The sequence below is a fragment of the Halichoerus grypus genome, chromosome 2 (assembly GCF_964656455.1).
Source record: "Halichoerus grypus chromosome 2, mHalGry1.hap1.1, whole genome shotgun sequence".
NCBI classification, from domain to species: domain Eukaryota; kingdom Metazoa; phylum Chordata; class Mammalia; order Carnivora; family Phocidae; genus Halichoerus; species Halichoerus grypus.
Window position 1 is genome coordinate 149,436,810 of NC_135713.1, and position 25,106 is coordinate 149,461,915.

General features: G+C 63.6%; 1 protein-coding gene across 1 annotated transcript; it reads left to right on the top strand.

The window, feature by feature from the left end:
- The first annotated feature begins 2,222 nt into the window (after positions 1–2,222).
- Positions 2,223–24,804, top strand: WNT9A (Wnt family member 9A). Its single transcript, XM_078067722.1, has 4 exons — positions 2,223–2,404; positions 20,656–20,912; positions 21,888–22,150; positions 23,573–24,804. Exons 1-4 carry the CDS (start codon positions 2,310–2,312, stop codon positions 24,053–24,055), a joined length of 1,098 nt encoding a protein of 365 aa, XP_077923848.1. The 5' UTR covers positions 2,223–2,309; the 3' UTR covers positions 24,056–24,804.
- The last annotated feature ends 302 nt before the right edge of the window (positions 24,805–25,106 follow it).

The following is a 25,106-nucleotide window of genomic DNA, read 5'->3' on the forward strand; positions in this document are numbered from 1 at the left end:
GTCCCGCGGGCCCTGGTTCCCAGTCCTCAGACTGGAGGGGTCTCTCGGAACCCCACCCCTGCTGATATGGGGTGGCTCAGTGGGGGCTTCAGGCGGGGTGTGGCGGGTGGGCTCAGGACTGGCCTGGGCACCCTCCGCCCCCGGACAGCCTTCCCCTTCCGGAGCCCACAGATGGCGCTCATCCTTTCCACCTCCCTCTCGCAGCTGCGGCCCCGCCAGGTCCTGGGCTGGGACCTCCACGGCCGCCTCCTTCCTCAGGACTCACTGGGCGGCCGACGTGAGAACCCTCCACTCCCCGCGGAAGAGAGGTCCGTAATGCCTGCAGCGCCTTCCAGACACACGTTTACAATCTCACACTTCATTTTTCTTGGACGCAATCTCCGTGCCTTTAAACATGTCATCACTCTGTGTCTCCCCCCCACCCCCAGCACTTCCCGGGTGTGGGAGGCAGGCTTCAGGTGGAGGCCCCGCGGCTGCACAAGGCCATGGTCGTGGGGGGCGGAGCAGTGCGCCGCCCGGCCCTGCAGCCTGGGTGGGCTGGGGCTGCCTTTGGTCAGCCTTCTCTTTGCGGAGCCAGCCCCGCTGGTGAGCTGGCCAAGCAGGGTGTGAGCAGATGAGGGCAACGGAGAGCCCCTTCCCGCAGGAGGGGTTCCGGAAGAGGGGAATGACGTGAGGCCGGTCACACCCGCAGAGAGGGCTCACCATGGGTGGGGGTTTCTACAACATGACATCACGACGTAGAAGAAGCCACAGCTCCCTGGAGTTAGATGGATCTCAGATGGGGAAACTGAGGCCCTGAGAGGAAGTGGTTTGTCCCGGCCCCGTCTGCACCCCACCTCACTCAGTCATGCACCAGGAGCTCCCCAGGCAAGACGGGGCATGCTCGCCTGGGTGGCCTTCCCAGAGAGGCAGGAGCCCCAGAGCTGTCCTGCTCCAACAAGGCCACTGAGAGGTGCATTTTCTGCCCCCTCCTTTGCCTCTGAGCACCGTTCCAAGACAGGTCACTGAGTGGTAGATTCTTAGAGCCCACCAGCCCAACCTTTGGAGGTGCCCAGACCCCCCCATCCAGGGCCATTGCGCCCAGAAGCAGCTCCTCCAAGTTCAGACAAACTGGTAGGGAGCTGGGCTCTCCCTTGCAGGCCCAAGGCTAGCGGCCCCTGGCAACAGGGCCTGGCTAGTCCCAGCGGTCTTGGATGTTATCTGGAGACGGGCATTCCGCAGGAACCTACACCGCGGCCTGGGCCCCGGAGCTGTGCGGGTGTATGGGGCTGCTGACCCAGGGGCCTTCTAGCCGCTTCTCCTCGAACCCAGTCTTGTGTCTGCTTAATTCGATTTTGGGTTCTCCGACACCGCCTTGTGTCAGCAGCGGCCCCGTGCCTCCTCTCGTCCGCGTCCCCTGCGGCTCCTCTGGCCTCGGCCGCGCCAGGCCCCTTTGGTCCCCCGAGCTCCCATCCCCCAGCCCCTGCTGTACAGAGGCCCTGAGAACGGGGGTCGCCCGAGCACCGGCTCACCTCCCTCGATTTAATACGGATGGGGAGACAGAGGTCCCAAAAGGTTAAGCGACTCAGCCTTTGCGCTCCTCTGGCCAGGTCGCCTCATTCCCAGGGAGCAGCGCCCCTCCGGCCTCGCGTCCCGAGCGATCTGGCTTCTCGAAGAGCGCGGGCCTCACCTGTTGCCGGGCCTCCCTTTCCACGCCAACTCTCAGGGGAGCGGGCGCGAGCGCTTCAGCTCCGGGCTAACCCTGGGTCCTCCAGGGCCCATCCCCGCGCGTCCCGGCCTCGAGCTCCGCCCCGACCCCGCCCCCGGGCCCCATGCGCCCCTGGCCCCGCCCCCGTGGCCGCCCCGGGTCCCCCCAACCCGGCGGGCCGCTCAGAGCCGACGCTCCGCCCCGGGCCCGCCCCAGCCCTCCGCGCGCCCCCAGCCCGCCCCCAGCCCCGCCCCCGCGGCCGCCCGGCGTCCCTCCCACCCTGGCCGCCCCGGCTCAGTGCCAACGCTCCGCTCCAGCCCCGCCCCTGGCCCCCCCACCTGCTCCCCACTCCTCCCGCCCCCCACGCGCCCCGCCTCCACGCGCGGGGCGCGCCCCGACACCCGAGGGGCCGGGCGGCGGCGCGGCGGGGCCGCGCGCTCGGCTCGGGTTTCGGCCCGCCCCCGGCGCCGGCGTGACCCCTCCTTGGGCGCGGGCGGGCCGGGCCCAGCTGGCCGGCGCCCCGCCCCCGGCCCGGAGCTCCGGGCGCTATAAGAGGGCAGCGGCCGCGGGGCGCCCTGCGCGGGGCCGGGAGCGCGATGGTCAGCCGCCGAGGCGCGGCAAGATGCTGGATGGGCCCCTGCTGGCGCGCTGGCTGGCCGCGGCCTTCGCGCTGACGCTGCTGCTCGCCGCGCTGCGCCCCTCGGCCGCCTACTTCGGGTAGGTGCCTCGGCGGCCCGGCGGGCAGGCGGGCGGGCGGGCGGCGCGGGGACGGGGCGCGGGGCGGGCGGCCCAGGTGCGCGGGCCAGCGGGTTGCCGGGCGCTGTTTGCGGCGTGCGCGTCGCTCCGTCAGCGGGTCAGTGTCCTCGCGGCGCTGCGTGGGGAGAGGGGCCGGCATACCCGACGGGCTGGCACGGGGTCGTGGTCCTCGGTGACCCCGGAGTCGTCGTCTCTGCGACGCGCCCGTGCGCGGGGCTCCCTGGAGCTCGGGGACCAAGCCTGGTCCTGGCGCTCTGTTAGGCCGCCGAGTTCTGGCGGAACGGCTGGAGCCTCTCCTGGCCCCTACCCACCCACCCCCCTTGCAGCTTCCCCCTCCTTTCTCTCCTCGAGAAGTTAATTTAACAACAACAAAAAAATACGTACAAAATCCAGATGTTCCCTGCACTGAGCCCCAAAGGAAAAAAAAAAAATAACTCCAAGCTGGAGGAATTTATTTTTCTTGCGCTTTGCTTCTTACGCCCGCTCGGGCCCCGGCAGGAGCGCTTCTGTGGGACCTGGCCGGTTGCGCAGGGCCCGGCCCGGGCGTGAACGCGGCCCCCCGCTGCTGTCTCAGGGGTCGCTGCCCTGCGCGCTTCTCCGTAGTGGCAGTTTGCGTGGTTTCGGCGCGTCGCTCTCTGTCGTTCATTCCTGCTCTTCCTCGTCCCTGTCTCCCAGATCTGGGATGTCCAGCCCAGAGACCTCTGGGGACCCTCCGTCGCTGTGCCACGCAGACGGGCACCCTGAGGTCCGGGGTGGCACGGCGCAAACAGCCCTCTGGGCCCCTCAGCGTCAGCTCCTGCCGCCCAGGCACCGCCCCTGGAGCCGCGGCCCACCCTCGCGCCCCGGCCCCTGCACTGGGTGCCCGGCGCCGCTCCTGGCCGCCGCCCTCTGCCCGTCACCTGTTCCCTCGCCCCGGGCCCGGGCGCAGTCGCGCGGCAGCTGGCCGGCAGAGGGCCCCGTTGGTCCAGAAATGTGCCACGGCCAGGGCGGGGAGAGGCCACTGGGCGAGGAGCCCTGCAGGTGTATCCTGTTCTCAAAGAAAATAAAATATTTTCATGGGAAACTTTCCCTTTGTGTTTTTCTTTCCCCCCTTTCTCCTTCTGTTCCTTTCTCCTGGGTCGTCTTCCAGGGTCAGCTCCGTGTCTCCTTCCCCTGGAGACCCCACCCGGCAGGCTCTCCTGGCTCCGGCTGTGGGCCGGGCCCTGCCTGGGGCCTGGGCTGTGCAGAGGCTCGCGCGCCCCGCGCCATCTGCGCAGCCTGGCCTCGCCCTCGCGCGCAGAGGGAGGGTCAGAGGATGGCCGTCTGGCCGCAGGTCCTCGGTGAGTCAGCCAGCTGTGCCTTCCCGCTCGCTCTGCTCACCAGGCTCCAGACACACCCTGGGCTTGTCTGCTCTGCGAGTCTCCCTGCTGCCGGCCCACAGGGGGGAGGTGGGGGTCCTGGCTCCTGGCTGCCGACGCCCCGCCCGTACCCCCGGCAGCACCTCTGGGGGAGGCGCTGAGCTCTGCCATTTAGCCAGTGGGCGTGTGGGTGGGACGCAGGGAGGCCTTGGTGCCCCTGTCACCCCTCTGGCCAGCTCTCTTGCCCAGCACTTCGGCCCCAAAGGCTGTCCTGTGGGGAGCATAGGGGGCAGACGTGCTGCCCCAGGGACAGCTGGCTCTGCTGGGGCCCCTGCCACGCCCAGGACCGGGCAGGAGAGCTGGGTTCTGCATGACGGACAGAGGTCCTGGAGCGGGGGCAGGCCTGGTGCCAGCTGGACGGGCAGGGGAGGGGAGGGACCCGGCACTGGAGGGGTCCTTACCCAGCAAGCTCCTCGGGGAGGTGATTCCCAAGGTGGAGCCAGACGCAGAAGGAGAGGAGGGGGCAAGATGTGCTCTGAGCTGGTGGTCTGTGTGTGGAGGCCCAGCCCTTCTGCTCTGGGGCCCTTTCTCCCGGCCCAGCAAAGTGGCGGAAGCTGGAGGGCTGGGGGGAGGAGATGGCCCAAGGTGGGCAGGGCAGGGCTGGGACTGGGGGCTTCCCTCCCAACCTGCAGTGCCGAAGGAGCAGGAGGAAGGAGCTGGGATTCAGGCCCTCCTTCTCCCTTCCCCCCTCTCCAAAAGCTCTGCCTGGCACACGGAGGCTCGCAGGCAGGCAGGGTAGCTCCAGTTACAGCCCAGAAACCCGGAGAGGCTGGCCCGGGGCGGCGGGGGGGGGGGGGGGGGGCGTGTCACGTGGTTGGCGGAGCCCTCCCTGCCCCCTCCCCGGGGCTGCAACCCAACCCGCCCTGCTCCTGTTGCCCTTTCAGTCTCTGGCCACTAGGCAAGACCCTCCAGGCCGCCGCCTGGCCACGGGAAAGGGGTTCTTCCCTCTTCCTCCGTGGCCTGGCCCTGCTTCTTGGCAGTGTGATTAGCAGGTGGTGTTTCCATCTGGTTCTCCAGGGGCCTAGACAGCTTGGCCTGATGCCCTCCTGGAAGGAGGAGGGTGCCTGGCTCCCAGCAGAAAGGGGCCGGCCCGAGGTCTCCTGGCGAGTTTGGGAAACAGACTCAGACCCCCACCTCCCCATGCCCCATGCACCTGGGTGGGCTGAAAGCTTTGCCTGCGTCCGGCCCTGCCTCAGGCCTTAGAGGGGAGAAGAGGGAGCTGAGGGGTGTTCTGTGTATGCTGAAAATCTGTTCAGGAAGGGCTGCCCCTAAACCCAGGGTGAGGGGCCCTGCTGCCCCCCCAAGCATGGAGCCAGGGGCTGGGTCCAGCAGAGTGGGCACCTCAGTGCCCTTTGCTCACCCACGTGTGTCAAGCCAGCCCCAGTGGAGGCTCCCAGGGCGGCCACTAGACTTGCCTCTAGGGGCTGCCAGGGGAGCCTCAGGCTTCCAACGTGGGTCCTCTTCAGAGAACTAGGACAGGCTGTCGTGGGCCCTGAGGCCCTTTCTTGGGATTGGTCCCAGCACCCCACATTCTATGGGAAAGCTTTGCAGGCTGGCTTGGGGAAGCCGGTCTGGCTGTGGCCGTGTGGTACCGGAGGGCTCCCTCCGCCAGGCCACACGTCAGTGCAGGGGGCGCTCCGAGCCGTGTGAAAGGCAGCCAAGGTGCTCTGGGCCACTGCGAATGGGGCCGGTTAGGGCCCACGTTCTCTCTGTGATGGAAATATAACTCCTATCCCGTAAACTCACCCTGTTAGAGCATGCAGTGCAGTGGGATTTGGTACATCTACAAGGCGGTGTGGCCAGCACCACTATCTAATTCCAGAGTGTTCCATCACCCCAGAAACCTCACATCCTGTCTCCCCTCCCCCCCAGCCCCTGGCAACCGCTAATCCACTTTCTGTCTCTGTGGATTTGCCTGTTCTGGACATTTTACATAAGTGGAATCATACCGCATGTGGCCTTCGTGCCTGGCTTATTTCAGCAAGGATAACATTTTCAAGATTCATCCACGCTGTAGCGTGAATCTGTGAGCCTTTCCCTTTGTGACCGAGTGATATTCGATTGTGCGGACACGGACTAGTTTTTCTTCCGTGCATCTGCTGACGGACACCTGGGTGGGTCCGCCATTTGGCTCTTGTCATGCTGCGGTGAGCACTGGTGTAAAGTTTCCCTGTGTTTTCAGTTCTGCTGGGTAATCCCTGGAGGTGGAATTTCTGGATCCCGTGGTAACTCTGTTTCTATTTTGGAGGAACGCTCCCACTGGCCACGCACTTCCACATAGTCGCTAGTTCTAGTTGTTTCTGGTTTTTTGTTTTGTTCTGCTTTTTAGTCTAGCCTTCCTAGGGGGTGTAGGGTGGTATCTCATCGTGGTCTGATTTGCACTTCCCTGATGCCTAGCGATGTTGGGCCTCCTTCGTGGGCATCTTGCTCATCTGTATGTCTTCTTTGGAGAAATCTCTACTCAGTTTCGTTGCCCAGCCCTTGGCTGGGTTGTGGGTCTTTGTTGTTGATTTGTAAGAGCTCTTTATATATGTGGGTCTGTTCTTGGACAGAGGACAAGCTGAACCGTGAGCCGGCAGACTGTCTCTCATGCGTGCATGCAGAGGCTACTTGCGTGGGCCTTCACAGTGGGTCATCCTCCTGCTTGGCCCCCGGCATGACTGTGTGGTGCCGGTGACCGTCCGTTTGCTGGGGCCTGGTCTAGGGACCTGGTCAGGGGTTCTGGGGACTTGCAGAGGAGGCTTCCCTGGCCCTGCCCACAGGCACTGCTGTCCTGGTGGGGGTGGCCATGCGTGTGGGGTCAGCGTCAGGGTGTGGGTGCGCCCTCTGTATGAGCCTGGGGCCCAGCCGGGGTCCTGTGTGGCCACGTGCCTGCTGGCTGCCGAGAGGAGGGGTGCCCGGCCGGTCCCCGGAGGAGGTAGAAGAGGGAGGGGCTCCAGGGCAGGAGGAGGGAGCCCTGGCGTGGTAGGCCTGTGGTAGGCTGGGGGCTCAGGCTCAGCAGTGGGGGAAGCCAGCCCCTCGTGGTGAAGCTGGGGTGACCCAGAGCCCACTGGGGCTGGGGAGGGGCTGCCCAATGGGGAGGTGTCCCCGGTGATCCCGTGGTGGGGGCCCGGGGTGGTGGAGCTGTGAGCTGAGTAAGCAGCAGTCCGGGCTGATGCTGTCCACAGAGACCACCTCAGGACAGACCTGCCCGGAGCAGCCCTGCGAGACCTCAGGTCCAGCGTTTGGTGGGGAGGCCGTGGAGTACTCCAGAGGCTCCGGAGAGCATAGGCCTGCAGTGGGAGCTGAGGGAGAGGGAGGGTCCAGGCGAGTGGCCTTCTCCACAGTGTCTGGGGCAGCCGACTGGCCAGCAGGGAGAGTGGCCCTGTGGGTGAGACCTCAGAGCGGTGAGCAAGGGGGGACATGAGGTAGGGAGGGAGAGCATGGAGGGGCCTGGACCCTGGGGCTGGGGCAGGTGTGGGGAGGCAGGTGGAAGGAGCGGGTGGGCAAGGGTGGGGATGCACCCCTGGATCTCTGCTCTCCAGAGTCTGTCCTTCCTCCCTCTCCTCCTGGCCAGTCTGCTCTGTGGGCTCTGCCCCCCCCCCCACCCCCCAGCACAGAGGCCAGTAGAGAGAGGCAGGTGCGAGCCTCAGCCCAGACCAGGCCTCTGGGCTGGGGGCCTCCCGAGGCCTCGTGGGGAACCTGAGGTGAGGAGGAAGCCACGGCCACCTGGCCCCCCTCAGCTGTGGGAGCAGATGTCCTGCCACAGCCGGCGGCCGTCTGGACAGGGGGACAGCTGGCCTAATCTCACACTGTGGCCGGGACCCAACTCCAGAGCCGAGGGCACTGGTGGGACCCTGCCTGGGCTCCCAGGGTGGCCCTGGCCCAGGGCGCCGCCCGCTGCCTGCCCAGGGGGGCCCCCCATGTCGAGGACAATAGGAGAAGTGTGTGGGCAGCTTTTCTCCTGGAAAAGAATGCATGCACACGATTCCTCCCGGGGGGCTGTGGGACCTGGACTCGGGAGGCGCGATGAGCTGATAAGGGGCCTGGGTTGGTTTTCCTGGCCGTCGAAAAATGACACCTGTCAGCAGGGCCGGCACCCGGCCCCCTTAATCCTGGAGGGGCATGAGCTCCCTTTGTGTGTTGTCCTGGTGGGCAGTGCGGGGGCCCCTGCAGGGCCCGCTCCGGCTTAGGGAGGCACAGTTGTTTGGGAAGTGGGCACGGCCAGGCCCCTGCAGGCAAGCATGCTTGCTGCCTGTGGAACAGGGCTGTTGGCCTCCCCCAGCTCCAGGGTCAGCCTCAGCTGTCACCTCCTCCAGGAAGCCGGCCGCAGCCTCCCTGCAGCCGACCTCTAGCCAGCCCAGAGCTCTCCTCCAAGCTGCCCTGGGCTGGTGCGTCTGCGGCCCGTGGGGGCCCCATTGCTCGTCTGCTCCCTCGCTCTGCACTTGGGAACCCCTGTGGGGTCTGAGGGGCTCCTTTCCCAGGCTGGCCAGCCCCCTACCCACCCCGGCCCTTACTTCCCCAGCTGCACCCCCCACCCTGCCCTCCGGCGTGCAGACAGTGGGCCAAGGTGCCGCGGACCCACGACTCGGGCTGTCAGATGGGGGCTTTGTGGGCCCCGTGCTGAGGGGTGGAGGGCCCCTCTGGAGCCCCCCAGGGCAAGGGTGTGGATCGAGGGCTTGGAGCACCCCCTGGTACGGGCCGAGGAGGTGGGGTCTGTGGTCTGGGCTGGATGCGGGGCAGCGTCTTCCTGCAGGGGCTCATCATTAAGGCATATCCGGGGCCGGCCAGTGGCAGGTGGGCCGCGCTGACCTGGGTGGCGTGCTGGCCGCCCGGCTCCACGACCCGTGGGCCCGGCCCACCGTCCTCCCCTGCCCCTCCCAGCGTGGTTCCTGGCTGGCCTGGCGCCCTGGCCACAGGAGGAAACCCGGCCGCCCAGCTGGCAGGCCCTGCTCCTCGAGACCGGCAGCCGGACGAGGGAATGGAAAAAGGCAAGCCTCAAGCTGCGTTTGTTTTTCTTAGCGATACCTGAGGTAGACGCGGCCAGGGAAGTGGTCTGGCCCAGGACGAGAGGCTGCCAGGGCTCCCAGACCAGAGCACGTCAGAACCGGCTCCCTCCCGGGCACCCGGGCAGCAGCTGTCCCAGGCGACCCCGGGGCGGGACGGCGGTCGGGGCTGTCCCGGCGTCCCCGTCCGTGCTGGGCATGCGGGGGCCAGCCCCAGGCAGTGAGGTGGTCATGGAGCTGACAGTCCTGGCGGCCTTCCCAGCGTGCCCGCCCTGCGTCCTGCCCATCCCTCCTTGTGACAGCTCGTGGGGACTTGGGCTGTCTGGGAGGCCTGGGGCCTCGCCGATGGGGGCACAGGGGTGGCCTGGGTACTCCTGTCCCTCCAAAGAAGCCACAGCTCCCCGACCTTTCCCCTCGGCTGTCCGTGAGTCTGGGGCCCCTTCAGCCCGCCATTCCCGGCTCCAGGAAGAGGCCAGTGGGCCAGCAGCCTGCAGGGCCTGGGGTCCCGGGACTTCGCTTGCCCTGCTGGGGCTGGGCTCACGGACAGCAGGCCCTGCGCGGAGCAGTTTGCCAGGCGTGGCTGAGTCCTGTGTCCGCCGGCTGACCCCCAGGCCGGGCCAGCTTGAGCCAAGAGCTCCCCTGAAGCGTCCAGGCTGCAGGCTCGCTGTGCCCGCATGGACGCAGCCTGTCAGTGAGTGAGCAGGGAGGGGGCGCCCTGGAATGTCGGGGCCCCGCGGCTCTCACAGCTGACGGAGGGGACAGCTGTCGTAGGCGCAGGGGTGCTCGGCCCGTCGTCAGCATGGGCCCACCCTCCCACCCTGCTCCCCGGAGCCCGTGGCCCCTGCCCCCTCCTTGGCATGTCTGGGCACCAGATAACAGTGCAGCCCGCAGGGAGCACCCAGGCTCTGGCACTGTCGGCACCCCCACGTGCTGCGTGCTTGGTGGGGAGACCGGACAGGGCTCCGTTAGGCAGCAGGCCTGGGGAGGATGGAGGGTTAATCTCAGAACCAGCGTCTCAGCATTGGAATTTGTTTTGAATTTGATTCACACAGAAATTAAACGCCGTCTGGTGGGGCTGAGGTTTCCTTGGCCGGGCGCTGTGACTTCGGCAACTCTGGCCTCTTCTCCCTCCGCCCAGCCCAGGGAGCTGGGTTTGTGGGCAGGGTGGCCCTTGGGGTGGCCGGGCCTGTTGGCAGGAGGAAGGGCTGTTGGGATCTGCCCCCACTGCAGAGCGGGAAGGAGCAAGAGCTCTGGGGACCAGGCCGTCCAGGGCCCCGTGGCTCCCAGCCTCCTGCCTGAGGACAAGGACATCCCCCACCCCTTGGCAGCAGCCCCCGTCCAGCCACCTAGCTGCCCTTGGGGGCAGGTGTGGGAGCGTGTGTGACCCGCTAGGTGCTCAGAGGGGTGGCACCGTCCCCAGGCTGCCAAGCATGACAGTCTCAGACCTGGCCCACGTGGGGAGATGGGCGCCTCAACTTGGCTGTATCTGTCCTGGGTTCTTTTCACTCCTGGTGGGACTGGGGTGAGGTCTTCTCGGAGCTGCGGCAGGCTGGTCCTCAGCAGCACAGAACCTAGTCCAGGGTGACCGTGCCTCAAGATTCTTATCTTAATTATATCCACAAAGGTCCTTATTCCAAACAGGGCACATTCCAAGCTTCCAGAGGGTGTGACTTTGGGGACTTTTGTCTCTTCCCTCTGTGTTCGGTGACCAATACAGGTCAGGGGTAGCTGGTGGGCATGCATGGAGACGCCTCTGTGGGCCTCGGCAAGCATGGCAGGACCTGTGAGCTGAACGTTACAGGCCAAATGGAAGTTCTTGGTGTGCTTTCTGGAGTGAGATAAGCCTGGAATTTCTGCAAGGAGTAAGAGACCACAAAAACTGACCCAGCAGGTTTGGAAAAACCAAGTGGAACTGGGGGGAAACATGTGAGGTGTTGGTCGATTTGAAAGCAGATTAGAAATAGCCGAAGAGCATTAGCAAGGTTAGAAGATGGGGCAGGAAAGTTACCCCAAGCGCGGCCCGTGGGGGAGCCTTCACGCCTCCATGGAGGCCAGAGGCCAGACTCAGGGACTGGCGGACAGGGGTCCCATCTGAAGAGAATGCCGAGCATTTTCTGAGATTCTGAGAATTTGTCAGTGTCATCTACAGGATTCAGGAGGAGTCCTGAGCAGAAAACACAAAAATCATACCAGAACATACAGAACTGGAACCACAAGATGCCCAAAACAAAGAATCATAAGAGCAGAGTCCGGCAAGACAAACGCAGATGACCTCTCAAAGCTGGTCAGCCTGGCGGCGGGCTGCAGAGTGGCCAGCCGGGAGCCTGCTGGGGGATGGCTACCCTGCAAGGAGCTGAAAGAAAGGCATTGCAGACAAGCTATGAGCCACTCTGAGGGACAGTGTCCAGGAGCAGGTAACCGGGTGCTGAACCGCTTCTTGTCAGCTCCTGACAATGGGACTAAGATGCACAATGGTGTGCAATTCGGGGAGTCCGCAGGGTTGTGTCCTCAGGCCTGGCATCGCCCACCATCAGGCGTGTCCTTGTGAGGTAGCCATGAAGGTAATGGGAATGTGAGACTTCAGACTGCCGGGCGGAGATGGGGTAACAAGAAATAACCCGAAACGAGGCAAGACAGGAGGAATAGAAACAGCAGGCAGGGCCAGCAGACAGTGGAGGACATGCCCCAGCTGTAAGGCTGAGCACATCGGGGTTGTAGAGGGGTCTTCAGTCTGATCACCGGCTCTGGGAGAGACACAGAGAAGATGTCAGCATAGAGAATGCAGGAGGGTGGAGAGAGTATACACCAACTCAGTGGACCATGAGGGAGAGAGCAACACCAGAGAAGAGAGAGAGAAAAATTCATCACGATCCAGGCTCTGCACAGCCACCTGGGCCGTGATGCAGGCTCTGCACGGTGACCTGAGCTGTGATCCAGGCTCTGCACGGTGATGTGAGCTGTGACTGAGGTTGCACACAGCCTCCAGGCTGTGATCCAGGCTCTGCATGGTGACCCATGCTGTGATCTAGGCTCTGCACGGTGACCTGAGCTGTGATCCAGGCTCTGCATGGTGATGTGAGCTGTGACTGAGGTTGTACACAGTCTCCAGGCTATGACCCAGGCCCCGCACGGTGACCTGAGCTGTGATCCAGGCTCTGCATGGTGACCTGAGCATGACAGAGGTTGTACACAGTCTCCAGGCTGTGATCCAGGCTCTGCACGGTGACCCATGCTGTGATCTAGGCTCTGCACGGTGACCTGAGCTGTGATCCAGGCTCTGCACGGTGACCTGAGCTGTGACTGAGGTTGTACACAGTCTCCAGGCTGTGATCCAGGCTCTGCACAGTCACATGAGTTGTGACCCAGGCTCTGCACGGTGATGTGAGCTGTGACTGAGGTTGTACACAGTCCCCAGGCTGTGACCCAGGCTCTGCACGTTGACCCGAGCTGTGACCCAGGCTCTGCACGGTGACCCGAGCTGTGACCCAGGCTCTGCACGGTGACCCGAGCTGTGACCCAGGCTCTGCATGTTGACCCGAGCTGTGACCCAGGCTCTGCACGGTGACCTGAGCTGTGATCCAGGCTCTGCATGGTGATGTGAGCTGTGACTGAGGTTGTACACAGTCTCCAGGCTGTGATCCAGGCTCTGCACAGTCACATGAGTTGTGACCCAGGCTCTGCACGGTGACCCGAGCTGTGACCCAGGCTCTGCATGGTGACCCGAGCTGTGATCCAGGCTCTGCACAGTGACCTGAGCTGTGACTGAGGTTGTACACGGTCTCCAGGCTATGATCCAGGCTCTGCACAGTCACATGAGTTGTGACCCAGGCTCTGCACAGTGACCTGAGCTGTGATTGAGGTTGTACACAGTCTCCAGGTTGTGACCCAGGCTCTGCATGGTGATGTGAGCTGTGATCCAGGCTCTGCATGGTGATGTGAGCTGTGATTGAGGTTGTACACAGTCTCCAGGCTGTGATCCAGGCTCTGCACGGTGACCAGAGCTGCGATCCAGGCTCTGCACAGTGACCCATGTTGTGACCCAGGCTCTGCACGGTGACCCGAGCTGTGACTAAGGTTGTACATGGTCTCCAGGCTGTGATCCAGGCTCTGCACAGTGACCCATGATGTGATCCAGGCTCTGCACGGTGACCTGAGCTGTGACCCAGGCTCTGCGTGGTGACCAGAGCTGCGATCCAGGCTCTGCACGGTGACCTGAGCTGTGACTGAGGTTGTACATGGTCTGCAGGCTGTGATCCAGGCTCTGCCCAGTCACATGAGTTGTGACCCAGGCTCTGCACGGTGATCTGAGCTGTGATTGAGGTTGTACACAGTCTTCAGGTTGTGACCCAGGCTCTGCATGGTGATGTGAGCTGTGATCCAGGCTCTGCATGGTGATGTGAGCTGTGACTGAGGTTGTACACAGTCTCCAGGCTATGACCCAGGCCCCGCACGGTGACCTGAGCTGTGATCCAGGCTCTGCACGGTGACCAGAGCTGCAATCCAGGCTCTGTGTGGTGACCCGAGCTGTGATCCAGGCTCTGCACAGTGACCTGAACTGTGACTAAGGTTGTACACAGTCTCCAGGCTGTGATCCAGGCTCTGCACGGTGACCCATGTTGTGACCCAGGCTCTGCACGGTGACCCAAGCTGTGACTAAGGTTGTACACAGTCTCCAGACTGTGATCCAGGCTCTGCACAGTCACATGAGTTGTGACCCAGGCTCTGCACGGTGGTCTGAGCTGTGATTGAGGTTGTACACAGTCTTCAGGTTGTGACCCAGGCTCTGCATGGTGATGTGAGCTGTGATCCAGGCTCTGCATGGTGATGTGAGCTGTGACTGAGGTTGTACATAGTCTCCAGGCTATGACCCAGGCCCTGCACGGTGACCTGAGCTGTGATCCAGGCTCTGCACGGTGACCCATGCTGTGATCCAGGCTCTGCACGGTGATCTGAGCGTGACTGAGGTTGTACACAGTCTCCAGGCTGTGATCCAGGCTCTGCACAGTGACCAGAGCTGCGATCCAGGCTCTGTGTGGTGACCCGAGCTGTGATCCAGGCTCTGCACAGTGACCTGAGCTGTGACTAAGGTTGTACACAGTCTCCAGGCTGTGATCCAGGCTCTGCACGGTGACCAGAGCTGCGATCCAGGCTCTGCACGGTGACCCATGTTGTGACCCAGGCTCTGCACAGTGACCCGAGCTGTGACTAAGGTTGTACACAGTCTCCAGGCTGTGATCCAGGCTCTGCACAGTCACATGAGTTGTGACCCAGGCTCTGCATGGTGACCTGAGCTGTGACTGAGGCCGTACACAGTCTCCAGGCTGTGACTCAGGCTCTGCACAGTGATCTGATTCTGATGCAGGTGCAGTAGGGGCTGAAATGCATTATTTGAGAAGTGGAGAGAAGCCTGGAAGCACTCAGCAAGTGTCGGTCACAGATCTGAGGAAAAGAACAGTAAGCTAAACCCAGAGAAAGCGGAGGGAAGAAATTAGGAGCAACAAAACAGTACCTGTGCATTGGAGACGAAAGGAGCCCTGTGTGGCAAGACCTGCAGAGTTGGGCGCGGTGAATGCCTGCAGGAGCTGTAGACGTGTGCACACACAGGCATGTGGACGACTCCAGCGCAGGCCTTGAGCACCAGCTGAGCAGGACACGGTCTGTCCCTGTGCTGGGATGGTATTTGAAATGCAAGGGAGTGAAGCACCCACACACAGCAGCATGAGTGCACCCTGAAAACATGACGCTGTTGGTGCGAGTGCGCTGTCACAGGCCACGTGCCGTATGGTTCCCTTCGTGCGAAATGTCCAGGACAGGCAAACCCACAGAGATAAAGTGGATTAGTGGTGGCCAGGGGCTGGGGGGCTGGGAGCTAAAGGGGTGCTTTTCTTTTTGAGACCATGAAATGCCCTCTAATTGACCATGGCAGTGTTTGCACCCGTCTGAGAATATACTGCAAAACCCTGAATTGTAGACCTTAAATAGGTGATTTTATGGCATATGATTTATATCTCAATAAAGCTGTTTGGAAAAGAGAAGGAAAAAGAAAAAAAGAAAAGTGATTGGATCAGAAGGGAGATCTTTTCATCCAGAAAAGGTCAGGCTGCGTGGCTTCGTGGCAAGTTCTACTGAACAGTTAAGAAGACGTGATTCTAACCTGACCCGTCTTCCAGGAAATTTAAAAAACGAATTCTCTCAAAGGCACTGACACCCAGCAGGATGAGCACAGAAGAGAAAATTGCAAACGCAGATGCGAAAGGCCTAGACACAACATCCTGGGGTTACAGCTGACGGCACGGAGGAAGGACGAGGATGCTGGTGTCTAGTCTCAGGAAAACCAGTGGGTGGGATTCCTTGTTTGAGCAGATTAAAGCGGAAAAATCCCATGCCATCAGAGGCAGGGACCACATCTGATGACCTTCGACATCCGTTGGTGAGTTTTGAAAAGCTCTTAGCAAACGAAAAGCAGAGGGGAGCTTTAACCTGCTGTGGGGTGTCCAGGAGACAGCCAGCGAACCTCAGGCTTGTCGGCGAAATGGCCGGAGCTTCCCTTTTAAACCCAGGAGTCAGACAGGGATGGCCGCTGCCACCCTCGTCTGAACCCGTGTGTTGCTCGCTGTCCTCACAGACCCTTAGGCAGGATGGGGGTGTGTCTGTCCCGTGACAAATGGGCACATTCCCTGGCTCTGGCCTCTGGTGCTCCACCTGCCTGCAGGGCGTGGGCGTCTCCCACCGGCCGGGTCTGGGTGGCAGAGATGTGAGTTTTGGTGCATGCAGGGGGTGAGCGAGGGGGGAGGGTCCCCACTTCCTGGCACTGATGCCCATGGTTCTCTCCCACGCGGGGCCACCTGCCCACAAGCTCACTGGATGGCTCTGTGCCAGTGGGCGGCCGCAGAGCCAAGATCGGGGCACTGGGCCCCAGGGGGCAGTTGGCAGATTCTGCACCGTGGCGCTCAAAGCCCTCGCTGTGGCAGGAAGGCAAGCAGGATGGCCTGGGATAGAAAGAGAAAGAAAGCAGCCTTGTGTCTCGGCAGACCTACGGCTGTACACAGAGCATCTGAAAGCCATCCGAGGTGAATCACGGCTGCGGCGGTAAGTTGCACTTGTGTAGGTCCCACGTCATCACCCCCGGAATCTGGGGCAGACCTCAGGTGGGGAATCTACCTGAAGACCCTGGAGAGCAGCAGGAGGGACTTCCCAGCAGAGACTCACTCTTGCTGCCTAGCAAGCCCATCGCACCTGTGAGCCTCCAGCGTGTTCTCTGACCTCCCGCGAACGTCAGCCCCCAGCGGGTTCTCTGACCTCCCTCAAGCGTCAGCCCCCAGCAGGTTCTCTGACCTCCCGCGAGCGTCAGCCCCCAGCGGGTTCTCGGACCTCCCAAGAGCATCAGCCTCCAGTGGGTTCTTGGACCCCCGCGAGCGTCAGCCCGGATCGGGTTCTCTGACCTCCCACGACCTTCAGCCCCCAGCGGGTTCTCAGACCCCCTGCGATCGTCAGCCCCCAGCGGGTTCTCAGACCTCCCCCGACCATCAGCCTGGAGTGGGTTCTCTGACCTCCCATGAGTGTCAGCCCCCAGCGGGTTCTCGGACCTCCCCCGACCATCAGCCTGGAGTGGGTTCTCTGACCTCCCATGAGCGTCAGCCCCCAGCGGGTTCTCGGACCCCCCCGCGACCCTCAGCCCCCAGTGGGCCCTCATACCTCCCGCGACCCTCAGCCCCCAGCGGGCCCTCGGACCTCCCGCGACCCTCAGCCCCCAGCGGGCCCTCGGACCTCCCGCGACCCTCAGCCCCCAGCGGGCCCTCGGACCTCCCGCGACCCTCAGCCCCCAGCGGGCCCTCGGACCTCCCGCGACCCTCAGCCCCCAGCGGGCCCTCGGACCTCCCGCGACCCTCAGCCCCCAGCGGGTCCTCGGACCTCCTGTGCAAAAGCAGAGGCAGCAGGTGCCTGCAGGACAAGCCCCAGTCACACAGCAGGCCATGGATCACCCGCCCAGGGCAGAGCTCAGAGTGAGGTGCCATGAGGCTGCAGGGACATTGCAGGGCAGCGTGGAGACGGGGTCCTCAGGGCCCTGCCCAGCCTGGCATGCCGACCTTGGCACCAGTGGACGGAGTGCGGCTGTCCTGGCATTTAGGAGAAGGTGCTCATGACATTATGGTAGAGGCAGGTTTCCAAAATGGGGTGGAAGAAGAGGCACCTACAGAAGAAAGTTGGACAGGAAAGAGCTTCAGTTTATGGGGAGACACTGAGGAGAAGGCCCGTGCTGTCTGGCCAAGGCATGTGCCCGTGTGGTCACTGTGGGGATCGGAGTGCAGTCCCCTCCGACCTGGGCAGGAAGGGACTCAGGAGCTCCCAGCGCCAGGCTGTTTCTTGAGTGACCTCTGCCTGGCTCTCAGTGTGTCACTTTGTCTTCTGAAAATACCTGTCACAAAGCACTGGGCTGCCGCCAAGACCTCCCGTGATGTCTCCCTGGAAAGTGGTCGGCACTGGCTGAGGGCAGCGGGATGGGGCGGGGACGGGGAGGGTCCTGCTGCCTGCCCGCTGAGGGGCTGCTGCCTGTGGGCAGCCTGCCCAGGCTCACCTCCTCCGCATGCTGCCTGTGCCCCTAGGTCTGCCCACCTGTCCCAGGCCAGACGCCCGGTGGCGGGGGCAGCAGCTGCGTTGAGCCTGGTGGCAGATGCACTGGCGTGGGGTGGGCAGCTGGGCAGGGGCCTGTGCTGGGCCAGGTGGCCTGGGGCCTTCTCCGGGCTGGAAGGTGCAGCCTCCGGACGCGGGACCCATGGTTAGAGGCTGGCCGCCCCAGCCCAGCATGCAGGACCGAGGGCTTGTGTGTGGAGCCTTGCTGTTTTGAATAGGCCACCTGTTGTCCCACCCACGTGTGATAAGCTCACAGGTGGCAGAGATAGGAGGGTGGTTCTTCTGCCCCAGGCGTCCTCTGTCCTGGGCTGCCCCATGCCTGCAGGCCCTCTGGTGCAGCTGGCCGGCTTTCTGGCCTCCACAAATACTCCACGGAACGGATGGACCCATCTGTTCAGCCAGGCTCTGGTCTCACGCTTCCGGGGATCTCGCGTCACCGTGGGCGTCGGGCGCTGTGTGAACGATATGAGTCTGTATGTTTTATGATTATACATCTGTAGCCTGTAATTCCAGAAAGAGCATTGGTGGGTGAGCTTTCCAGAATTCCAGCCGTGGAGGAGTATCTCTTCCCATGTCCAAGACAGTCCTGATTTGTGCTCATCTGAGGAGTGAAAAATAACAGCAGGACGGCGTGATTGCATGTTTAGGACTGGGGTAGAGCCTCTTACAACTTTGAACAGATGTGTTCCCTATCCCGTGTGCACTTGCAGCCGCTTCCTTTTGCTACGGATCTGCAGGAAAAGCGCACTCGTGCACACCCACACACGTGAAGGGAGTTGGCTCTGGGTCTGGGATCCCAGTCGCAGCATTTCCCCGAAAATTGTCCCCTTTGCTGTGCAGAAGCCCCTGCACTTTGAGAGGGTCACACTCACTACCGGATTCTGAGTCTCCCTGACAAAAGCCTTCCTGCCCCAAGAGTGTTCTGTGAGCCTTTTGCCTTTCCCCCCGGCACTTCTGGGGGCTCCTCTCTGAGTTTGGGTTTCTGTCCTGGACGCCCCCCCATTCCCTCTTCCCTGTGCATCGTCTGCCTGCTTACCCTCACCACCTGCCACCTCCATGTGGGTCTGTCCTCTGCCAGTGCAGCCCCAGGCTGCTCTTGAGCTGAGCACATCGCAGTGGTTACAGGGGCTTGGGGCAGAGGCCAGCCTCAGTGTGGACACAGGCTGACCCCTTTTGAGGTGCGGACATAGGCCGGGCCCTGGGTGTGGTGCGGGCACAGGCAGCCCAGCACATCTAGGTGGGTTGTGGGGCTGGGTTGCCCACCATCTCTCCCCCTCCCCTTGCCCACACCCACCACTCCCTTACCAGCACAGCCCCCGGTGCCCCTGGGGCGGCCTTGCTCTCGTTGGTCCTTCTGGACACAGGAATGTTTTGGCACCAGCCTGGAGCTTGGCTAATCTCGGAGAATCCGGTCTGGGGGACGTGCAGGTTGTAGGCTCCAACTCTGCCGAAGCTCGGTGGCATGCTGTTCTGGGCACAGCTGTTGACATTCCTGTCTGGGGACAAGTCTCCACCGTATGAGCTGCCTTTGTGTGAGGAGAGTGGTTCTTCCAGCCTCCGGTGCGGGTCCTCGGGCCCCTGACTGCCCCTGGCCCAGCTCGGCAGCGGTCCTTGTGCTTGGGGCTGTCTGAGCTCCGGCATGAGCCTGAAAGCATACGATGCTGCCCGCGGTTGACCCCTGCCACATCCCTGCGCCCTTGGGCATGAAGCCCGGACCCCGGGATGGGAATTGGGGGTGCAGGTCACTGCCTCCTCCCTCACCCGCTGCTCTCCAGCAGTGTCTTAGCTCCGAGCTCACAGGTACCTTCTCCCCAAAGGCCTTGCTGCCCACATGGGGCTTCTCTGTGCCTTGGGGACCTTTGGGGCTTCTCCCTCAGCCCACACCCATGCTGGTCACAGGGCAGCAGCTAGCGCTCTTGGCTCGAAGTGCCCCCAGGCATGTGGTCTGCAGTGTCTATAGGACTCAAGCTTGTAGGAATCCACCTCGGGTTCTGCTCACCAACACCCTTGTCTTCAGGGCCAGTTGGAGCCCCGCTTCCCTGCAGGTCTCTGCTCAACCCCGCAGAGCTCACTGGTGCCCTGCTGACTCAGAGCACACTCCTGGGGAGTAGGGCCAAAGCCTGGGGTGGGTCTTCCCAGGGTGCACACTACATCCGAGTGGGAAGAGCGTGGGAGGCATTCGTTCTTTCCCCTCTGTGTCCATCACAGGCCTCAGGCCTGCCTTCGTGGCTTCACCCTCCACAGTGTGTGTGCAGAAATGCCTCTCTCCCACCTGCCTGCCTGCTCCCCTCTGCACCCCAGGCCCAGCCCCAAAGGCAGGGGCTTCGAAAGCCAGGAGCCCAGGTTTTCTCCAGGGAGCCTGGCCTGCAGTGTTGTTGCTGGGGTCTGCTAGCGGGTGGGGTTCGAGGAAGCCCTGCCTGGTTCTCTTCCCTGGTAGAAAGCTGCCGGGAGCCCACCCAGTGGCTACCATGCCCTTGAGGGGGCTTTTGAGGGGCAGCAGGAGGAGGGATGGGGCAAGGTGTGGGGGTGCCTGGCACGCCTGGCTCCTCTGGGTTGGCTGGCGGGGATGGGGATGCTTGTTTCCTGTGATGCTTATGTGGGGGGAATCTGAGCCCCACCCATGTCTAGCTGGGCACCTCTCCCTCCTGAGGGCTAAGGGTCTGGCCCAGGCTGGGCATGGGTGTGCCTGGAGCCCAGATGTGGCTTCACCCATATGGGGAAACAGAACTGTGGGTTGGAGCATAGAGCAGACAGGAGGTCAGATCAATCCGTCCCGGGATGGAGCACAAGAAATGGCTTGGAGGAGCCTGAGAGCAGGTGACTGGCTCAGATGAGAGAGCTGGAGCTGCAGGGAACGAGGAGCCAGCCTGGGTTCCCCCAGAGGTCCTCAGTGGCCCAGGGGTTCTGGGAGACCCCACTGGGACCTGCAGGGCAAGCTGAACAGGCTGCAGGAGAGCAAGGAGTGAGCCAGGACCCTCTCCAAGAGGCTTCAGGGTCGTGGTGAGGCTGGGCCATCCCAGCTGGTGTGGGCAGAGGGTGGGGGTCCTGCTGTGGTGTGTCGGATGTGGTCCCCTTGTGGCCTGGGATCCTGCAACCCTCCCTGCCGGTGGCGCACACCCTGTGCTGGGCTGTCCTCCCTGTGTGTGCGAGTCGTCGCTTGCCTCCGGGGCGGCCCTCACCCTGGCCTCTCTGTGCCCAGGCTGACGGGCAGCGAGCCCCTGACCATCCTCCCGCTGACCCTGGAGCCAGAGGCTGCCGCCCAGGCACACTACAAGGCCTGCGACCGGCTGAAGCTGGAGCGCAAGCAGAGACGCATGTGCCGCAGAGACCCAGGCGTGGCCGAGACGCTGGTGGAGGCGGTCAGCATGAGCGCGCTGGAGTGCCAGTACCAGTTCCGGTTCGAGCGCTGGAACTGCACTTTGGAGGGCCGTTACCGGGCCAGCCTACTCAAGCGAGGTGAGTGCGCGAGGGGAGCGAGCGGGCAGGACCTCCCTGCCGGCTCTGTGCCCCTGGCTGGGTCCCAGGGGACCTGCGGTGGGGTGGGGGCCTGCGGGGCTTGACTTTCCTCCTGCCCCGCTCCCTCGTGGCTCCTTCTCCACTTGATGCGCCCTCCTAACCCATCCCTCCCTCCTCCTGACCCCAACCACCTGCAGCTCGGTCCTCCTCATGCCCGGCCCTCCTGTCTGGCTCCTCCATCCTGCTCCACCCCGCTACATCCACCGGCCTGCCCCGGTCTCCTGACCCGCCCCTCCCTCCTGACCCCGCCCCTTCCCGCCCCTCCCCCTGTAGCCTCCTCCTGCCTGCCCCGCCCCTTCCTTCTGGCCTGCCCCTAGCCTACCCTGCCCTCTTCCCACCCCGCCTCCCGCTAAGCCCCTCCTCGGGTAACAGTTGCTGGCCGCACGAGGCGCATTTGCGTAGCTTTGGCAGCTTTGACGCGGCCGAGGCCGCTCTGTTGGCTCTTGCCACGTGGTGGTGACCGAGGCCCAGACGCTGGGCAAGAGGGGCAGAGGTCCAGCTGGTGCCCTGAGGAGGGAGCCTTCTTTCTCATGTCTCCCTGGGACTCTGATCTGAGCTTCTCAACAGCCTCGTTTAAAAACTGGGGACCTGAGGCCTGGGGCAGGGCAGGGCGGGGTTCGCCAAGGCCCCGCAGCCAGTCTGGTGGGTGGGAGACCCAGCAGGACGAAGTCGCTGATCCCTGAGCAGAGCCTTGAGTTCTCTCTACCCCGCCACATCCTGTGCCTGGGGCACATAGGAGCGCCTCCTCCCTGCAGGAGCGCGGGGCAGCCCAGGCAGGGATGCCCCCCCGCAAGGGGAACACCAGCAAGGATCCTTTCCGTGGACCCTTCCTTGCGCTCAGGATTCAGCACTCCAGCTGGACTGCTGTGGCAGTCGCTCCCTGGCCCTAAGGTCCCTGTGTCCCCCCGCCCCCAGGCTTCAAGGAGACCGCCTTCCTCTATGCCATCTCTTCGGCCGGCCTGACGCACGCGCTGGCCAAGGCGTGCAGCGCGGGCCGCATGGAGCGCTGCACGTGCGACGAGGCCCCCGACCTGGAGAACCGCGAGGCCTGGCAGTGGGGTGGCTGTGGGGACAACCTCAAGTACAGCAGCAAGTTCGTCAAGGAGTTCCTGGGCCGGCGGTCGAGCAAAGATCTGCGAGCCCGCGTGGACTTCCACAACAACCTCGTGGGTGTGAAGGCAAGCGGGGCGGGGCGCGGAGGGGTGTCAGTGGGGGCGGCGCGCGGGGCTGCGGCGTCGGGGGCTCTGCTCCGGCCGCGCGGTACCAGCCAGGGCCTCGAGTCGTCCTGCCTGGCGGGCTCCTTGTCCTACAGGGATGACGAGGTGCCGCCATGGTCTTTCGTGGGATGGGGGGTTGGGGGTATAAGCTCTTTGGCTGGGCCCTTCTGGGGGCTGCTGGCTGCAGGCGGGCTGGGTCTGGGGGTGCCTGGCTCCCGGCCATCCTCCACCCTCCCTGCAGCCCCTCAGCTCCCGGGCCCACACCAACGGAGGAGGCACCTCCTCACTGTGGCCAGAACAGACAGCCCAGATCACCAAACATCCCCTGAGGCTCTGCCTGGCGGTGGGGTGGCCAGGGGGCTCTGCGTGCTCACCAGGCAGCCCCTGGGATGTGGAGCCCCAGCCTGGGAGGGGGTGAGGTAATTAGAGCCAGCCCTGCTCTGAGCCCCTCTTTATTGAGAAACCAGAGTTCTGAGTCCTGCACTTATTAAAGAATCAATTTCCCCCTTTTCTTCAGAGCCCTTGTCCCTCCTTCTGCCCTCCGGGGAGGGGCGGGAGCAGATTAAATCCCCAAGGCGAGGCTACTTCTTTTCTTTCGAGTTCTCCCCTTTGTAAGCTATTAATGAAAAGTCAGAATATGGAAAGTGCTCCATTAGCTCTGCGGGGCCTGGGTAAGCAGCGCTTTAATTAAATTTGTCCGGGTTTCTCAGCAGAGTGTCATTAAATGTGACTCTTCTATTGCTTGACCAGAGGGCAGCTACATTTCCTAATCCCCCTCAAGCCAGCCGGCCCTCCCTCGGGGCAGCGTGGGAGCTCAGGCCTGTCTGGGGATGGGGCCCACTGGGGAGGGCCTCCCCTCTCTGCTGCCACGGACCCCAGTGTGGGTGGTCAGGCAGGAGGCCCCTCGGGGCAGCCCTGTGTGTGTAGGTGGGGGTGCCGCCCCCCCCCCCCCCGGGGCCGATATGGAGGATCCAGTGACCAGTCCTGCCAAGTGGGCAAGCTAACTCACTTGTCCTCACTTCTCCAGGAAGCAGGCTGCTGAGATCAGACTGGGAGGTCCTGGTGGGGTGTTGACAGCAGGGCGACAGGGGTGGCGTGCCCAGCCCCTGCAGAGGGCAGCCCCGGACGCGGGGAGGGACTGTCTCCACAGGAGGCCTCCAGTCTGGAGGCCACGGTACTGGATGTAGGACTTCTGTCCTGGGCCACCTGTGGCTTGGAGGAGAGAGGGACAGGCGCATGAGCTGGGGAGCCTGGGTGATGGGCAGTGGGGAATCCCCTAGGCTGGGCTTGGGTCTGGGGGAGCTGTGGGGTCCGGTCATCTGTAGGGGCTGTTCCCGGCTTCGCAGCGTGGCCCTCATGCGCAGCTGCCCTCCCCCCCACCAGGTAATCAAGGCCGGGGTGGAGACCACGTGCAAGTGCCACGGTGTGTCGGGCTCCTGCACGGTGCGGACATGCTGGCGACAGTTGGCGCCCTTCCATGAGGTGGGCAAACGCCTGAAACACAAGTACGAGACGGCCCTCAAGGTGGGCAGCACCACCAACGAGGCCACCGGTGAGGCCGGTGCCATCTCCCCCCCTCGGGGCCGGGCGGCTGGGACAGGCGGCAGCGACCCACTGCCCCGCACGCCGGATCTCGTGCACCTGGATGACTCGCCCAGCTTCTGCCTGGCCAGCCGCTTCTCCCCGGGCACCGCCGGCCGCAGGTGCCACCGGGAGAAGAACTGCGAGAGCATCTGCTGTGGGCGTGGCCACAACACGCAGAGTCGGGTGGTGACGCGGCCCTGCCAGTGCCAGGTTCGCTGGTGCTGCTACGTGGAGTGCAGGCAGTGCACACAGCGTGAGGAGGTCTACACCTGCAAGGGCTGAGCCCCCCCCCCCCCCCCCCGGCCCAGCCCCCTGCTGCGGGGGCGAGGCGGTGCGTGCAGCGGAGGGGTCTACACCTGCAGGGGCTGAGCCCCCCCCCCCCGGCCCCGCCCCCTGCTGCGGGGGCGAGGCGGTGCGTGCAGCGCGAGGGGTCTACACCTGCAGGGGCTGAGCCCCCGGGCTGCGGGCCCCCGCACACTTGGCACGTGGCGGCGGGAGCCCGGAGACTGGCCGGCCTGGCTGTCTCTGCCCCTTCGTCCCCCCTTGCAAAGACCCAGAGGCGGGAGGTGGCCCTGGTCTGGCCCCTGCGTCCCCTCTGCCCGCCCCCACCCCCATGACCTGAGAGCGTTGTACGATGCTTTCCAAGCTCTGTCCGTCCCTAAGAGGCCAGTTCCTGCAGAGCAGCGCCCCTCCCTGCTCTGGGCTCCCGCCGAGAAGCAGAAGGCTCACCTTTGTGACCACACAGGGCCCCTGTGCGGCCGCCTGTGGGCTGTCCTGCTCCAGCACCGGCTTAGAGAGTCAAACCACTAGGAGAGGGACAGCCCGGCCGCCCAGGTGTGCGGGGTTACTGCCGTCCCCTCTGACAAGGAGCACTTCTCTCGGGAGTGATAGCGGTGACTTTTAAATTATTTTTATTTAACTAATATATAATTATTATTTGTCCATCCCTGCCCTGTCTCAGGCTGTGGCTCCCCTACTCTGGGTGGAGCCCGGTCTGGAAGGCCCCTTTCCTCCCTCCCCTCCACGTCCCCTCCTAACCTCTGCCTGATCTGCTTTGTCGTTTGAAACCACTAAATCAAGAGGGACGTTGCTATTGTGTTTAAAGTAGAAAGCAGGTTGTGTCTGGCCACTGCCCTTGGCTTCTGGAAGCCCGGTCCCTGTAGCCCAGGCCAGGTGCCCCCGGTGAGACTGTCCTGGGAGGTGGGTGGACCCTGCACTCCAGGCCCTTCTGTGTAGGTTTGGAGACCACGGTGGCCGAGGGTGGCCTGCCCTCCCCCCCGGGCGTTGGTATGGCGGAGGGGAAAGGCCAGCCCCTTGGAGGGGTCCTTTCATA

Coding starts and splice junctions, on each gene's coding strand:
- WNT9A (XM_078067722.1), top strand. CDS start 2,310: ATGCTGGATGGGCCCCTGCTGGCGCGCTGGCTGGCCGCGGCCTTCGCG. Junction 2,405..20,655: donor CCCTCGGCCGCCTACTTCGG/GTAGGTGCCTCG, acceptor CTCTGTGCCCAG/GCTGACGGGCAGCGAGCCCC. Junction 22,151..23,572: donor ACAACCTCGTGGGTGTGAAG/GCAAGCGGGGCG, acceptor CCCCCCCACCAG/GTAATCAAGGCCGGGGTGGA.